Raw genomic sequence first — 18233 nt, 5'->3', positions numbered from 1 at the left:
CTGGAAACCCCATTTTCTCCAGTAAGGTTGCTCTGTTTTGTGTGAGGTTTGGGGGGGGTTACTTCTGGTTTTAATAGAAATTATCTAAAGAAAGAAGAGTGCAATATGCTGAAAACTTTATTTCACCCTCTGACCCTTCACACCTTTGCTTCACATAAAATTGGCTTTTGCACTTTAGTCCAACCCCTGGTTTCCAGTGATTGTGAATTCCAGTTACAGCTTTTCACCCAAAACCAGTTTTTCCATTATTGTTAAGAACAGAAGGGTAATTTTGCCCTCAGAATTGTACATGCTGTGTCCTGCAGGCAGCTGAACAGAACCCCTGTCAGCTGGGGGTGTCATGTGTGAGTAAGGGAGCACACCTATGAATCACTGCCAGGTGTTCTGCTTGTTTCCCTGTACAGAGTGTACACTGGCTCTTCTCTGCTTCTCTGTGGCTTCATTCATGAGCTGTCAGTTGCAGAGCACAGTAATAATTGGGGATGAAAGATCCTACAAAAGTGGCAATAATTACTGTCTCTGTAACGTTGATAGTCTGTGTCATGGTGAGCAGAACTTTCTGGTATTGCATCAGCGTGATTACCCTGCCACTCCCCATCCACAAAGGAGAATAATCCTCCCTCAGTGCAGCACACACACAATACACACATTCAGGCAGTTTCCCAAACAATCTTAAATAATGATTTCTTCTCGTTGTCTAAGAAAAAGGCTTTCAACAGCAATTGTAATGGTGAGAGAAGACAAGGTGATAGAGCATGGAATAATATTAAGACTGATCTAAGCCTCAGCTGTATGATTCATGATTTTATCAGAGGTATGGAAAGATTTATAATGGGTTATTGTCACTGCCATTTATTTTTTTCTTCCATCCTGCTCCTCTGTGAGGTGCATTTTTAACTATTCTGTATACAACTCAGCACTGCAGCCCTATGTATCAAACTGAGAATTCTTCTAATAAGTTGTCTGTTATTAACTTCATTCCTTTGCCCTATGTTTCATCATAAGTTTCTTTTGTTGAACTAATGTTTCAGAATATTCCATGTTGCTCTCTTCTCACTCTCAGGGGAAAATCCATACCTGCAAAGTGTTGAGTATTTGTAGCATGATGTAAGCTATCTTTTTCTCCTTAAAAACAAACACACTGCATACTAGGTAAACCAAAAAAGATGCAAGAATGAAATAAAATGTAGCTGGAATATAGTAATGTTTCACAATAGAATAATATTCATGTATTTTAAGGAGCATACACACAATTGTCTGCCAGGACAAATAAAGCTACTGTAAGAGAGATATCAGCTACGCTTTCAAATGCAAAATTTTTAAAAATTCCAAAGGCTTCTTCAATAACATTTGAGGAAAAAAAAATTTACAAATGTGTGGAGGAAAATTGTCTAAATATGTTGCCATTATCATCATCTACTCAAACCATAATATTATTTTTAATGACTAACAGTAAGTATTTCTGTTGGTATTTTCTAATGTTGTCAATTATACACCAAATTCAGTATAAAAATGTCAATTTAAAAACTATTTAAACCATGCCCTGTGTTTTAATTTAAGTAATTTTTGACAGTGCAAAACAATTGATCCCAAAACAATAGGGTGAATGAGCACTGAGAAGAACATATGTAAAAAGATAATGCTTGTCTCATGACAGGATCATAAAACAATTAGTGCTGAAGTGTTTTGTCTGCTACAGCCTTCATCCTTGTCTTTGTTGCTATTTTGCAATTATATTGTAAATGCTGCTGTGCCTCTTTTTCATAGAAAAAGCTCTAATCGTCCCTGTGTTATACACTGGATAAAAAAAGAACCGGTGAAGGAAGAGATAGGTGGTGGAAAATCAGAAGCAGTTTTATGTATCCCTGGAATCTTGCCATGTCCTGGGTGTGACATCAGTCAGACACTGGTGGTGCTGCCCTGTTCCTGTGCGGGATCTCCGAGGCCCCGGAGGCGGCGGCAGCAGCAGCAGCCGGGAGCAGCGGGAGCGCCGTGACCCTGCCCGCACCTCCCGGGGCCGCCCGCACCTCCCGCAATCCTGCCCACACCTCCCGCATTCCTGCCCGCACCTCCGCAATCCTGCCCGCACCTCCGCAATCCTGCCCGCACCTCCCGCATTCCTGCCCGCACCTCCCGCATTCCTGCCCGCACCTCCGCAATCCTGCCCGCACCTCCGCAATCCTGCCCGCACCTCCCGGGGCCGCCCGCACCTCCCGCAATCCTGCTCCTGCCCGCACCTCCCGCAATCCTGCCCACACCTCCGCAATCCTGCCCGCACCTCCCGCATTCCTGTCCGCACCTCCGCAATCCTGTCCGCACCTCCGCAATCCTGCCCGCACCTCCGCAATCCTGTCCGCACCTCCGCAATCCTGCCCGCACCTCCCGCATTCCTGCCCGCAGCTCCGGCAATCCTGCCCGCACCTCCCGCAATCCTGCTCCTGCCCGCACCTCCGCAATCCTGCCCGCACCTCCGCAATCCTGTCCGCAGCTCCCGCATTCCTTCCCGCACCTCCCGCAATCCTGCCCGCACCTCCCGCAATCCTGCTCCTGCCCGCACCTCCCCTCGCAGCTCCCTCCTGCGGGCACACAGCGGTGCCATTGGCAGCGGCACAACCTTGGCTTTAACGATACTGAACTTACGTGACAACTCATTTCAGGTTCCATCTGTGTGAGGGAGCACGCACATACAAGTGTTGCAAAAATAGCCTTTAGGTTCACAGTGATAGTAAGGATTTCCTCTCTGATGGGAAATATCTGAGAATTACTTCTGCTCAATGAAAGAAAAATGAAAGGGAGTAATGGTCTTGGAATGCTCTGTCCACTGATGAAGTTGCATTGTGTGGTGTCAAAATAACTTAGAAATGTTCTGAAATTAAGAGGTGATCAAATCACTGGAAAACCACCCCTGCTGGTGGTTTCATTCCTCCTCACGTTGCAGGAGCAGTGTGTGCATGGGTCCTCTCCCCACACTTCCTACCAGGAACAGATGGCAACGCAAACAAAGGGAACAGTGCTCCTGTGCATCAGCCCAACCAGGACATGCTCTGGCAAGTGAAGCTATGGCAAGAACTAATTGTAGAAATTAAGACTCTTGGGATCATCAGTCCTGCTCTGCTTGACTTCTGCTTCACTATTTCATGGAAGTAACTGGTTTGCTTGAAGGAAAAAGGAAACCCAAAACTCTGTGAGGCCTGGCAGTCCCTGGGTTCTCCCATCTTGAGAAGGCTGGACGTGCACTGGTCTGATCTAAAACCTCCCAGCACAATTAACATCACACACAGGATAACGAGAGGAGGGTGCAAAGATCCAAGGATGAAGGGAAACAATCTGGCTCTGCAGTGGTGGCACAGTGAGAGATGGTCCCATGGCAGGTGCCTAGCTGGGGAAAGTGGGCACCTGCCACAGCAGCAGAGGGGGAACGTTGGGGTGAGCTGAGCTACATGTGCTCAGTACGTCTGCAAACACATTTACGTGCTTCAAGAGATTGTTGCATGATGGGTGCCAGACGGGATACATGGTGGTGTCAAAGGCAGCTCTGTGTTCGAGAGCGACTTGTTACACACCACGGGGCTGCTGTGGGACGATGCCCAGCCCGCTGTCCCTGACCGGGTTGCGGGCTTGTGCCAGCAGTACCAGCGCTGACATCCCCGCTCAGAACGGCTCCGCCTGAACGCACCACGCACGGCCCAAGGGCCGGGCTGTGCTACTGACCCAGTCCAGGAGCGGGGCTCCGGCCCTCCGGCCGCTCCCGCCCCAGCCCAGGCACCGCCCGTGAGGCGGCCCCGGCGCGGCCCGGCCGGATGTGAGCGCGGCGCCGCTTCCTGCGCCCGCAGTCCGCCCTCTCCCTCCCCGCCTTGGGTGGTGCCGCTGCCTCGTCCCTGCTCCAGGCTCAGGGCGGAGGCGGCCGCCGCTCCCTGCTCCGCTCAGCAGCAGCCCCGATGCAGGCCATCAAGTGTGTGGTGGTGGGCGACGGGTAAGTCCGAGGGAGCCTCGGCCGGGCCCGGCCCTCAGCCGCTCCGCCGGCCCTGGGGCTGTCGGGCCGCGGGGCGGGAGCGGCGCCCGGGCCCCGCCGCGGGGTGTGGGCGATCCCGGCGCGGGGCGCGGGCGCGGTCCGGCCCGGCCCGGCTGTTGTGAGGGAGCGGGGCTGGCTGGGCCCGGAGCCGAGCCGGGGCCGGGGCCGTGGCGGGCGGGCGGCCGGGGGCGGGTGGGTGGCGGCCGCGGCTTCCTGCTGCTGCTGCTGCTGCTGCTGCCGGGCGGGGAGGGGAGCGCGGCACGGCGGGGCCGGGATGTGCGGGGTCCGCGGGCCGGGCGCGTCTCCGGGCCGAGCCCCGCATCGCCCTGGGGCCGGTGCTCCGGGGCCGGGCCGTGCTGGTGGCCGAGGGTTTCGCCTTGGTGCGGGCAGGAGCGGCCGCCGTGAATGAACAGGGTGTGCTGGGCAGGCCGGGCCGCGTCCCTGCACTGCCACTGCTTGCTGGGCTTCTTTCATCACCGAAGTAGTCCAAGTGTATTAAAATAGTTACTGTGGTTTTAATTATATGCGAAAATGAATATTGATTTGAAATACTTTTTTGTGAAAGTAACAAACTTTCTGCCTTTTAAGATCTTGATTTTTGACGTCTGACTTTTGCAGTAAAACTGAGTGAAATGGGCTCAACTCTGTGCAGATCATAAATGCTTTTGGGCAGAAACTGAGTTTTTGCCTGCAGACATCTGGTCTCGTAAGGCTCCTGTCTAAAGGAGAATGATAGGCCCTTGAAATACAAATAGTTAATGATATACTTGTCTGTAAAGAGTGGTTACACCTTCAGTATCTTAATATGGTGTTACTTATATGTGAAACAAGTTTGGGATGCTTTTTAGAATTAACTCATAAGTTTAGCAATTGGATTTCACTGTGAGGAGTGCTGGAATTGAGAAAAGAGTTTGTATTTGGTATTTTTGAATATTCTCCACAATTCTGTTCTGCTCAGCTCAGAGGGATTCTCTCTCTTCCTGCATGTCAGAGCTCAGGGGAACATCCCAGTCCAGCTGGAAAACAAGACTTGTCTTATGCAGTTTGAGTTGTTTTTTTTTTTTCTTTTAGGAGAAACAAAAATCCTAGTGTAGACTGAGCATAATTGGTATCACAGCAAACTTTTGTAGATTACAGAGGAGTGAAGTGTAGCTAAATGGACTCAGTACAGTGGTCTGTAATTTCACGTGGTGCCTTATTTTTGAAGTTGTCTGTGTTTTGGGGGGTTGTTGATTTGTTTTTAAGGATGTAGAATCCCTAAAAAGGCAGCAGAGTATGGCTGAAAGATAAACCTTATAGTGTGCCCAATTTGTTTTGTGTCACTATGTATGATTTGGAGCTATATGAACATGAAAGTGGCATCTCAATAAATCATTGTCATAGTAGTGTAATTCTTTGATGTCAGATAGGATAACTGTGGACTGCTCTTTTGCTGATATTGAATTTAAACCCAACAAAATTGCTTTTCTAATATATATATATATACATATACATATGTTTGGTTTTTTAAAAATTCATCTGAACTCTGTATTCACAATGCTGTAAATAAATGTGATGCATCATGTTTGGGTGGGGATAAGGTTCAGTCTACTTCCTCCTCTAGAAGTGAGAGCTCAGCACAAACCAGCTGTAGAATGTTCAGTAATTCATTCAACAGAACAGTTCTTTGGGTCATTTCCTTTGTAAACCATCCTTCTTCCCAGCACTTCTGTTTTCTCTGTCTTGGAAATGTGGGTAGTGTAGTTCTACCTGACTTTTGTACATATGTGTGAACAAAATACAGTAGTTTAATTTATTGTCCTTCCTCTTTAGTTAGAAACAAATCTTTCTTAAGGTTCTTTTCAGGTACCGTAGCTCATTTTTGGTCATTCCCTGTTCAGTGTTTTTAAAACACATTTAACTATTTGTCTTTCTTTGTGCTGTTGCTGCTTAAGAGCTCCAGCATTGCAGGTATTCTAGGAAACGTCTTGTTTGGCTTAGATAAGGCCAAAGTTTTAGTGTTCCTGTAAAACAATGCAGGTTAAAGATTTGCTTATGTAATATAAAACTTGGGTATTGTTTTACCTATCCTCCACAAAGATCTGCTAGGAACAAAAATAAACAAAGCTTTAGGAGTACCTGTGGTTATTTTTCTGATTTGTTAATGGGTAGGCTGTTTCTCATATGTAAGTCACTTTTTGTTCTTAGAGTTTTGACTAGTGCATATTTGGACAACTAACTAGGAAACTGTGGCATGTGTGCTAGTTTGGGCTATCACATTTCCCCCTGTTTTTTTTTTTTTTAATTTTGCTGTGGGGATTGTTTGGGGGAAATCAATGCCAACTGTTGCTTTGAGCTGTCGAGTAGAGAGCGGGGGAATGTGCAGGACAGATGAGGAGCAGCCCCTGGAGGAACTGCAGGAGTTGCTGTTGATTGACACTGGAGAAAAAGCATTGGTGGAAGTTATTTTTAGCAGCTTTTGTTTTCACTCCAGAAAGGCAGCTGTTCAGTGGTACAAAACCTCCAGTGATGTTGTGTAACGTTGGGAGAAGTTCTGTGTTTGGAGAAATTACCAATTACTCGGTGCCACGGAAGTTGTCGCACTTCGTGCTCTTTTGTTGCAGGCATTTTTTAATTGTGGAAATGCTGTAAGAGCAGTAATTTAGGAGTTCTTGTTTGGAGTTCTGCTTGATCTGAGGCCTTTGTCTGCTAAGGCTGTGCTTTTTTTGCGTGTATTTGCTTTGATGGCTGGGGAGAAGGGGAGGGCTGTGTACGGTAATTGGCTTCTTACTGAGTGCAGTGCAGTGTTTGAGCGAGACACTGAACACCTCAGATCCCTCCCGTGCCATCTGGAGAAAGTGCAGTGACTTGAAATTTGGTAACTTGTGTTACTGAAAGAGTTCTTTAAAAAGCAGTTTTCTAAGTACTGAAGAGCGTATTTGGGAGAGGGTGTGGCACATTGAGTAATGGAGCTTATCTGGGAGCCGTGTGGAGCTAAACCTCCTACAGCAGAGCACTGAACTCTTGATCCCAGGGTGCTGCTCGGGAAATCTGAGCTGCTCCTCAGCGTCTGAGCACAGACTGGGCATCCTGTCTGCCACAGGGGCAGGTCATGTCTTCAGAGACAGAAAGAAATGGCACGAGCAAAGCCTTTTATGAAGGTTACCCCCTGTGTGCAGGTAAAACATGGCTCCAGGGAGCTCTGCTACAGTGGGGGAATTTCATAAAACTTGTTAGCTATATAAAGAGAAGGTATGTATTAATTCCTAAGAACAAAACATATGTGGTTATATGTGGTTAAACATATGTGGTAATGCATTGATTCCTGGGTGCTACTCAGAATCAGGGACTCAGTGCTGTCTTTTGTTAAGAGAGTTTTGTTAAGCATTTAAAGCTGGATTTCTGCAGGCCATGTTTTTAATGACAGTCAAGTGTTGCTAGTTTCATTTATGTAATAGTGGGTGGACAGAGCTGTGATTAAGCAGTTGCTAGAAATCTTATGACTAATCTTGGTGTTATTTTAGATTCTTAGTCTCAGCCTTTATGTGTAAGGATTTAAACTTTGCCAAACAGTTGGAATTCTCTTTAGGGGAGTGCTTTATTACAGAAATTAGTAGTCTAAAAAAGTTGATAAAGCACTTAGAGGATGTACTTTATAAAGGTAGGCATTAGTGTTTATTTTTAAGACTGGTGACCATAATGATCTGATTTGTGTGGCAGTGAGCCAGAAGGCAAGGAAGGCAGGAAACCTGGTTGGAGTACATCTGAAATGGGGCTGTTGAACGTGTTTTTTCTTGTTTCAATGGCTCTGGCTGATTGGTGCTGCAGAAACGCACTACAGGCACTTCTGAACTTGGAATGAAATCTCTCACCACTTTCCTGTGCTGTTCTGATTAGCCAGGGCAGACTGGGGAGTTCCAGTGCAAGGCAGGCACAGGAGCCTGGATGCACAGAATAGTTCTTGATCTGCTGCTGAACACGTTGAGTTCAACATTAATTTGTTGGAAGCTCAAATTACCCGTAATGACCTTACTGGGAGCTGCAGTGTCAGCCCAGACAGGTTCCAGAGGCGTGAGAAGGTGTTGTCTCTGTGCCCTGAGAGGTTTCCCAGAGCATTTGGCTGCTCTCAGCTCAGGATCCTGAGGCTTTTCCCGCCTGTCCTTGTGAGCTGGCCCAGCCAGCACATCCCAACTGATCAGCTCATCAGCAGGCAGCTAAAATAGCAAGTTGTCCTTATGGGGGAGGAATAACTTTGCTTAACTCCCTGTTCTGGCTTGTTAGAGTTGGTTCAGGAGCTAAGATGGGATCTCCTCTCTGACAGCTGTTAAACAGGTGTCTGTGTGGTGAACTCTCCTTGATTGTTTCCCACACAACTTTTTTTTTAAGGGCAAATCCATCTACTTTTGAGCACAAGTATATCTCAGACCTTTTACAACGAGGGAATGTTCAGAGATTGTACTTAATGAGAGCAGAATTAAATGCCTCCTTTCATGATGCCATTATAGCTTGGTAAAGAGAGTGTGTACTGAAAGGAAAAAACCCTCAGACTGTGGGAGCTGGTGTCTTAGAAGCAGGTGAGAAAACCAGGGTGGAAAACTGCCTGGAATGATCAGAGTTGCAGCAGATGGGGTGTTAGGGCAGGTATTAGCTAAGAAACATAAGGCAAATTACAATTAAAAATGAGTGTGTGGAACAAAATCCCAAATAATTTTGCATGCTGAAGTCTCTTCAGTAGCTCAGGCATTTTAGGTGATGTCAGAGGCTGCTGTCAAAAACCTTCTTGGGCTAATGCTGTGAGGAACTGCTTCAAGCTGAATGGAGAGACTTTAGTTAGAGGTTGAGCCGTGACTTATGGATATGACAAACTCAGACACCACCTTCACTGGTGAGGGATTTGGTTCAGGAGGCTCATGAGTCAAACCTCATCCCAGTGACACCATTACGTGTAGGTGCAGCAAGGTTTCAGAGTTACTGCTGAGTGGCTTTGAGCAAATCGCTGTGGTGATAAAACATCTGCAAGACAATGCAGATTTCCCTGGCCAGAGCAGGAAGGGGGATCAGGCTGGGATCTGGCATCCAGCATCCCTGGAATCCCTCACAGGGTCAAAGGGACTGCAAGGGAACCAGTCTGCAGTGTCACACTCTTTGCAGATACTATTTTAAAAAGAGAAATAAGGCCCAGTTTCAAGTTTTCCTACACTAATTGAAACTGTAACAAAAATTGAATGCTGTCATTAATCAAATGTTTGATTCCAGATAAGATGTGGGGGGAGGGTAGAGAGGGCAGGAGCTGGCTGCCAGAGTTTTGAAGGAATCCTGGAACAGAGCCTTGTCCTGCCCCCATTTGAGGCTCTGGTGAATTAGATCAGTAGGAAGAGGTTTGCTGTTCCAAGTTTTCCAATCCTGGAATGTAATTTATCTATAAATCAGTTTATGAAATGTTTGAGTAGTGGGTGAATGCTTGTGGGGAGTCACTTTGTAATAGCAGTAAATAATATGAGAGTTATCTTTTGTATTCATTCCTTAAATATTCCAAAGTAATGATGTGTTGAGAAATTATACTTTTCAAGCTTTCTTTAACTTCACTTATATGCAAGTATACAATTTTCTGGAAAAGATAAGAGTTTTGGAATTGTGTAAGGGTATCTGGAAGTACTTCTCAGTTTCTTAATAATTTCAGAGAGTTGGAAGAAGGCCATCTTTCTGAGTATTCAGTCAGATGACTAGGAGATATTAGTGGTCTAATTAATTCATGTGGGTTTTGGGGGGTTTTTGTGATCAAAAATAAACAAAATTTGGTAATTTATCACTTCACGAAATGGATGTTTATACTAGGTGTGTTTTCATTGCCAGTAATTTTAAAGCTGCAGTCTGTCAGCTGTTTTCCTGCACAGTAGTGATTGGAGATGTTCAGTTGTCCTTGGGTGTCTGGATGTAATTAGTCTTCTTCCCCCTACAGGAATATTATTTCTTGTTATTGAAGATGAATGTGTTTTACATGTGAACTTTCTTTCTTTGCAGTGCTGTAGGTAAAACATGCCTACTCATCAGTTACACAACCAATGCATTTCCTGGAGAGTACATACCCACGGTGTAAGTACTTGTGAAATCCAAAGAACTCATTCCTGTCAGCTTCTCGGTGCCTGCTGCCATTCCAGATTCCTTAACTGAGTTGTTTGATTTGGCTGCAAGCACCCCTCAGGTGTGTGAGGAACACTCTGAGCTGTTACTGTGGCACAGTCACACCAGTGCCTGCTGATGGTCCCTCAGCTTTGGCTCAGCTTTGGCTCTCTGTGCCCTCTGGGCCGGGCTGATTCGGGACTAACATTTGCTAACATTTTACCAGAGGTTGTTCTCTTCCAAAATAATGTGTTTCTGTCTCTAATGTCATTCATAATAAGCAGTCCCAAGGCTGAACAGCTTGTAAAACATTCTATCATAGTCAGAAATAGTTGTCTTGCATGGCTGGTGATTTTTTGTTTATTTGTTCCTTCCACTTTTTGTGCTACTGCCAATCCTGTGCCAAGGCAGCCACGGCTTTTTGGCTCCTCAGGCCAGACTGTGGAGACTCATTTATTCTGGTGCTTCCCTTTTTCATTCACATAAGGATTTGTCAGTATCAGTATTAGTGCAGTTCTCTTTTCCAGGGCCTGTTGGGTGTGCTTTATACATGTACAGCTTCTTTTCCCTTTTCAGATGTCTCTGTGTTTTCATCTGGCTGTGCTGCTCTCTGAAGTATTGATGAGTTTTTTCAGACAACACAATACATTCTAATGAGGTTTATAAATTATTTTTGTTACCTGTCCAAGGCCTTGTTGCCTTAGTTACTGCTGTTTCCTCTTTTTTCGTCTTCAATTTGAGTTTTTGCATTGCAGTGTCTTGTGTTCCCAGTTAATTTAAAACCTTTGCACCCTCAGCAGTGATGAGATAAAAACGATGCCTCCACTGGCCCCTGGTTATGAGCTTTGATATTTCACTGGAGGGGGTTTTGATTAGCAGGATTAATTAGCTTTTTTCTTACCTACTGTTGTCATTAAGGATTTCTTGGTTGTTGCTCCTGTATCTTCTGTTCTAAATCTCCCACCATGAGACAGATTAACTCACTGAATGTCCCACTAAGACTGGAAAGTGCTTGCTAAGTACATCACCTGCTTTCTGTACTTGCTGGGATTAACGTTCCTTTGGAAGAGCCATGACAGATCACTTCTGCTCAGACTGGACCAAGTCTGTTGTGTGTAACTTTTTATTCCATTACTCAATGTCACGCTTGTTATTTAAAGAACAACTTTACAGTCTCTGGGGAGCTGATGGATGCAATGAAAATGTTCCCCAGTTTTCCCTCTGTGAGGGGAAAATCCTTGAGTGCCTTATTTTGCTGCAAGCTAATGCAGCTAACTCTCTCTTTGTTTCTGTTTTTAGTTTTGACAACTACTCTGCCAATGTAATGGTTGATGGAAAACCAGTCAACCTGGGTTTGTGGGACACAGCTGGACAGGAGGACTATGACAGACTACGTCCACTCTCCTACCCGCAAACAGTAAGAGCTGCAGGGTGACACCAGAGCACTCAGCCTGGTCTAACATAAAGCATTTTTCTTTTTGAACAAGGCCAACATTGTCACACCTGGAGTTGTATTTATTAGTAACGTTGACCCTTTTTCCTTTCTTGTGCTGAAGGTGTCATTTGTAATCTCTGGGGTGTGTGCAGTTGTAAACAAGTTAAAATTTGCATGCCCTGTGTATTTGTGTGCACTGGTACTTGCTGGGTTTTGTGTAGTTGCAGCCACAGAATTGTCTAGAATGCTTGATTTAAAATAAAAATACACTCTGAAACTAGCTCAAAAACCTCGGTGAATAGTCCCCTCAGCTAGTCCGTTGATTTTCAGGTTAGCATGCCTGCCAGAGGCAGGGTTTGTTTTTGGTTTTAGGCCATGTTTGGCTGCAACCTGACACTGTCACTGCTAAGCACTTGATATTGTTTAGTCTGTGTGAAGATGTTCTACATGTGAAAGAGGCAGCACTGAATGAAGAGATTATTGCTATTGACAGACGCTGTGGTGTCCCAGCTTTCCAGTGTACTCGAGCCCGTGGTTATTTCACTGCTCGCTGTAGCTGTGCTGTGACATCGATACAAATGTGCCTCTGTCCTCCCTGTGTCAAACTGGGAAAGTCCTGCCTGCATCCTGCATCTCTCCATGGTCAAGGAAAACACTGAAGTGATCTGCTTTCTCTTTCCAGTGTGACTTCAGCTACAGCTAATCTTTGTAAAGGTGGTTTTGTAATCTCTTTACAGCAGTGCCTTTTACCTGGTGGAGCTGTGCTAGAAGTAAAGAAAGGGTAATTTGCAGGGTTTTTTGGGCACTGATTACTCTTGATGTTGACTGTCAAATATATGTTAAATGCTGGTAATGTAAAATGCAAAATTGTTTCACTCTGCAGCATAACTGCTCTTGAATAATGTGAATCTTATTTAAGGAACTCTGGTGCTATTTTCAGTAATCTTTCCTTAATTCACTGCTCACTAACTTACAGTCATTAAGCTTCCCCATCAGTTATGATACACAAAATTGATATGAATTTGCCAGTTGTGGGCAACTATAATAGAAATGTCAGAAATACCTGTCTATTTTAGGAGAGACAATGGAAAACTGGTTTTCTCTAATACTTAGATATTTATAGGACACTTAAAAACTTCAGTTTTGCTTAACATCATAAAAATATTTTCTAAAAATTAGAAGAAGGTATATTGAAAGATCTTTAGTAGGAACAGAATGTCTGTGACCAAGGGACAGAATGCACATAAATGTCTTCAGCCTGCCAAGGTAACTGTGGCTTTCTGGTAGACTGCAAAATAATTCCTTGTCTAAGCATCCTAGGGAAAAAGTGTTGTCTGGGCAAGGATGTATAACTGCTCAGTACAGTTATATTTGGAGTACTTTCAGTTATTTGGATGGGTTTTTTGCAGCAGAAAATGAAATGGGGCTGTAAGTCTTCAAGTTCTTGTGAAGATTCAGATTTCAGACTTGTGCAGTATCAAAGATTCATCACCCCCACACGACTAAGAAAAAGCACTGAGGAAGAGAACAGTGGTGCTGACGAAACCTGGCTTTTTTTAGGATCTGTGTTCAGCCTCTCTTTTCCTTCAGTGTGCTATTTAAAACTCAGCCCTTGCATGTTCTCATGGCCCTCCTTTCCCTGTTTGTGCCCCTGAAGGATGTTTTGGGCAAGGTGAGAGCAGCAGGTGTTGGTTCCTTGGGCAGTGTGTGCTGAGATCAGTGACCCAGCAGTTAACAGCTGGTAACTTCACAGTGAGGCATTAATTTTATCTTTTTCTCCTTAGTCATATTTTTATTTTATTCATTAAAATATACAGGAATTTAATATCTTCTCCTTAATGCATGTAAAATCTACTACTATTTCCAAATATTTGGGGAAAGAAAAAGTTGGGACAGAAAATGTGGTCACGTCTGTTTCCTCAGGAGACCAAAGCAAAGAGAAATTGTTAGTTGGGTGCTTTTTGGGAGAGGTTTGATCTTGCAGGTTTCCCCTGACAGTGCAGAACTGGTTTCTGGGGAAGGCTGGTGTCTGCTCTGGGTGCAGCTGGTTGTGCTGAATTACAGGGCAGCGTCTCTCTTAAGAAGAAAATCCTCCTTGAGAATATCTGTGAGCAGAAATTGCTGACTGAAAACATTTTCCCTTAAGTCCATTTGAGGAGTAACTTTATCTCCTGCTGTTATTAGGTTGGAGGAAGCAATGGTAAGAATATATCTTCCAGTCTGACAGATCAACCTATTGCCGTATGTAAAACTTTAAATAAACTTCAGTTCCAAGTTCTGTCATCTTGTCTTGCCTATGATAGTGATAAATTGGCCCCTATTTTTTGAACAAATACTTTCTTGGAACTATCAAATTGCTAGATCTGAGAACTCTGTTACCAAATTTGTATGAGTTGCTAAGATTAAATATTTTCTTGAAAACAAATAGCGTTTCCTACTAGTGTGCAAGACACCTGAGATCTTCCAGTAATTCCTTGTGGTTACCCCAAATCTCTTTGGAGCTCTCTGGAGCTTGTGGAGGAGGAAATCTCCTCAAGTGCAGCCCTTGAGTCCCCACAAACCAGCAGAATTGGAAAACAGAAGTAGTGGCCATAGTATCACATGATTTGATGTTGTTTCTTTCTTCTTCTGGGACGCTGCTACGGAAACTTGGGGTGATGCATGAACAACTGGGTTGCAAGTGCTTAGCAGTGAGATGTCAGCTGCTGACCTAACAAATGCCTTGAAATGCAGCACAATCAACTAACACTGCACTGCCTGATTCTGTAGCACGTTTGGTACTGCAATAAGTACGGATGCAGAGGTAGGTTGGGGAGAGTTGGGCTTGTGTGGGAGACACCTGCTGAGTTTTGGGTCATACAGCAAGTTTACATCAACACAGATGGAGGAAATTGGGGTTGTTCTGAATGCCTGCAGACCTGGAAGGTGTCATCTGTGAAACCTGAATTGTCTCCTGTGGTTACTATCAACACATGCTCTGAAATGGTTTTACCTGCTCTTACTTAGAATCCTTTTGCCTACAGTTGAAAAGCAAGATCCCTAAAAATACCCTTTTTTTTCCTGCTTTCTCATTATATAGAAAGGGAAGAACTTTGAGATTTTTAATGCCCTTTTCAATCCTAATTTGGTTTTAGAAAAGGTCTAAATCTTTTTTTCACTGGCATTCAGTAGGAGTGAAGTTCTATAAGAAGTTCAACAAGTTGCTTTTGATTTGGGTATGGTAGCAATAATTGTAGAAATTCTTGTGTACATTTTTTTTTTAATTTCATACCGTTGAAATTGGCCTTTGCAATTTAAGACTGCTTTAGAGTTGTGTATTAATAGGTAGCACTTTGCAACATCCTATGCTGATGAGGTCAATAAAGAAGAAATGACATTTAGAGGGAAAAACCCTAGAAAGGCATTATTGGTGTCCTAGTTGCTGGCTACTGCAATAGCTGATTATAAATTTGACTGCAATCTATTTGTTATTTTCCCCCTTTCTCTCTGGCTGCTTGTAGCTGCCTGGGAATGGATTTCCCACTGGGAAAGCTGCCTCTGATTATTGTGTGCAACTGTATTGTTGACCTTGCCTTTCGCAAGTGTGGTAGAGCTGGCACATCATGGAGATAGTGATGATATTGGCCTGTTCATGACACTCTGCAGTGGCTTCTCTGTTGGGCTGACTCTGTCACCTTGTTTTGTAGGATGTCTTCTTAATCTGCTTTTCCCTCGTGAGCCCAGCTTCCTTTGAAAATGTCCGTGCTAAGGTAAGGACGAGCTGGTACTGTTCCATTTCTGAATGTTCTTCATACTGTTCACATTACAGCAGAGCTTGGAAAATATTAGGTGCTTCTTTTTAATTGTTTTTCCCACAGGCCCCATGAAATGCAGTTTGGAAAAGCAGAAATCCATTTGTCTGACTTGTGAGTCATGGAAGTTCAGGCACATGAACGCTTCAGTACGAATTGTTCCTTGATGCATTGATAACAGTAATTTAAGTGTTCAGCCAGCAAGGTGCTGAGATCACAAACAGGAGCTTTCCTTTCAGTACAGTTTGAAAAAAAAAAGTGTTTTAAAACAAATGCATGTAAAAATTGGGTTGATAGCACTTGTTCCTTGCATCAGCCACCCTTCTGCACGTGCTCTGTGACTGGGACTGTTCCATGTCCTCAGACAACTCAGCTGCACAAGGAGGTGTCTCCGTGGGCAAGGGCAGGTCAGGGCATTTCTGGTGTGTGAGGAAAATACAGCCCTTAATGGGCAACACTTTAAAGTACATGGGAATAGCTGTTGGCTTCACTAACAGGGATGTGCCCTTTTCTGATCCTGCCTGATGGGATCTGGTGCTCCCTCTGCTCCAGCTGACCCACAGTGAAGGCCTGGGAGCTCTCAGAGTGATGTTCCAGGGCCTCCAGGGAACTCTGCCCCCACACGAGACCCCATGGTTGGTTTGTGTTTTTCAGTGGTACCCTGAGGTGAGGCACCACTGTCCCAACACCCCCATCATCCTCGTGGGCACCAAGCTGGACCTGCGGGATGACAAGGACACCATTGAGAAGCTGAAGGAGAAGAAGCTGACGCCCATCACGTACCCACAGGGCCTTGCCATGGCAAAAGAGATCGGTATGGCACCGGGGGGCGTTGGTGGCTGATCTGGGCTGTGTTTGTGAAGAGCTTGTACCTTAGTTAAATGGCGTGCCTGGCTTTGGGTGTGCAGCCAGCTGGGAGCAGAGCAGAGCTGCTCTGTAACTGTGTGTGCTTCCCCCAGGCGCAGTGAAATATCTCGAGTGCTCGGCGCTTACGCAGCGAGGCCTCAAGACAGTGTTTGATGAAGCCATCCGAGCAGTGCTGTGCCCCCCTCCTGTAAAGAAGAGGAAGAGAAAATGTCTGCTGCTGTAAACTCACCCTCCCCCAGCCCATCAACCCTGTGCTTTGCTCGAACAATGGAGCATTCACATGCCAATTTTTTCTGTTATAAATTAGTTCTCTTCCATCAATTCTACAACCAATTGACAATTTCATGGTTTCATTTGTTTAAAGTATGACCCTTACCTTGCATCCTTCTAAGAGCAAACTCTTGAAAAGATACACCTATGTAAAGCCTTATTTTTAAAATCCTCTTCTTGCTCAATTAAATGTTGCCAAACTATCTGCTGAACTAAATCGCGTTGTTGTGCTACAAACACTAAGCACTAAACTGTTTTTTAAAGATTCTTCTTGAAAATGACTCTAATTTCTGGTAGGAAAAGCAAAATCTCTTTCTAGTTTTTCACAGTAAGTAACAGTTCCGGGGAATTAGCAGAACATTGTGCTCTAATGTGTTTTATTCTGAACTGTTTTCCCAGCACAGCCGTTGCCTGTGGTGCATCCAGCACCCATCCCTGGCAATGACTGCCACACCTGAGTCACAGTGTAAATGCTTTACCATTGGTAAGGGCTTGGTTGCAATCTAGTTCTTGCTGCTGTGATTGGAAAATTAACTATTCTTACTGAAGTGTATCTAGTCCTTTTGACAGCATTGTATTGTGATGAATGAATGGAGTATTGGGTTGGATCAGGAGCTAGTGCCAGACAGTATTTTGACACTGTACAGCTGACTTACACTACACTGCCAGAGTAGCTCAGCAACCATTTTCCCAGAGGTGCAGTAGTGGAGAGAGGTTGATGTTCATGGGTAAATTCCTTTGAATTTCAAGTAGGGCATTCATGGTAGGTACAATTCTGAATCAGTCATTCCCACTTTTATGTAGTAAATGCTTTTCTTGTAGAATCTCTTCTTATTGAGCAATATAACTTGTATTTTAAAACCTTCTGATAGAAGTTTGCTTTTTTTTCTTTTTTTTTTTAGAGTAGAATGTTCAAGCATATCCTCATTTTCCTGTTATTTCTGACCCAGTAAGTTATGCTTTCTGAGGAGCTTTTAGTCTATTAACTAGGTGTAAAAATCATGTGAAGCAGCTTTACACATTTTAGTAATTTTTATATTTGAAACCTCTGTAACTGACAAACCTTTCAGCCATCACTGTTTGCAAGGCCCCCAGTGTAACATGACTAATGCAGCCAAGTGTTCTTTCCGTCACTCCATGTGCAGCAGCGATCGCGTAACGGTAACGGTGAGGTTCTGTTCTTAGTGCTCATGTTCTGTACCTTCCAAAGTGGCAGGAATAGGATGTTGACCTACACCCTTTCAACCACTGAAGCAAAATTTAAAAATAAAAGTTGCAAAATTGTGAAGTTTTTACATTGATCTTTTGCTAATGCAATTGGCAGTATGTTTTGCATGTATTACTTAATAAATCCTTGAATCATAAGTGTGGTGCTGTTTGAGTTTCTGGGCCAGTGTCTCAGTCCTGTGCCACTCTGAGCACACATTCCTGTTCCGTGCCAGCAGCCCTGCGTGCACGTGTCTGCTCAGGGCCAGTGTGCAAAGCCCAGGCTGGCAGAGCTCCCCTGGGAACCCAAACTGAACCCAGCACTTGGCAGCAGCTCTGCGGAGCCCTTGCCCCCTCAGTGCAGTTGTCACAGCTCCTGCAGCTCCAGCAGTGCCCTAAAGCTGCTGGCAGTGGGGGGCAGGGTCTGTTCCACTGCCCTCTATGCAAACAGAAATCCTTTTCCTCTGAACCAGTCACAGTTTGTGCTTGAATGGCCCAGATTCCAGGCTTTCACTGAAAGCCCTGCTCTGTGTGCTGCCTCCCCTCCTCCAGA

General features: G+C 44.7%; 1 protein-coding gene across 1 annotated transcript; it reads left to right on the top strand.

The window, feature by feature from the left end:
- The first annotated feature begins 3812 nt into the window (after positions 1-3812).
- On the top strand, positions 3813-17839 carry RAC1 (Rac family small GTPase 1). The gene is made up of 6 exons (XM_054270613.1): positions 3813-3973; positions 10013-10084; positions 11411-11528; positions 15233-15295; positions 15992-16151; positions 16297-17839. Exons 1-6 carry the CDS (start codon positions 3939-3941, stop codon positions 16425-16427), a joined length of 579 nt encoding a protein of 192 aa, XP_054126588.1. The 5' UTR covers positions 3813-3938; the 3' UTR covers positions 16428-17839.
- Positions 17840-18233: the final 394 nt, after the last annotated feature.

This window comes from Melozone crissalis, unplaced genomic scaffold (genome assembly GCF_028551555.1).
Source record: "Melozone crissalis strain CALT ecotype California unplaced genomic scaffold, PUWL_Pcris_2 ptg000012l_1, whole genome shotgun sequence".
Classification (NCBI taxonomy): Eukaryota; Metazoa; Chordata; class Aves; order Passeriformes; family Passerellidae; genus Melozone; species Melozone crissalis.
Note: the sequence above shows the minus strand (reverse complement) of the source record. Positions and strands in the feature narration are given on the sequence as shown.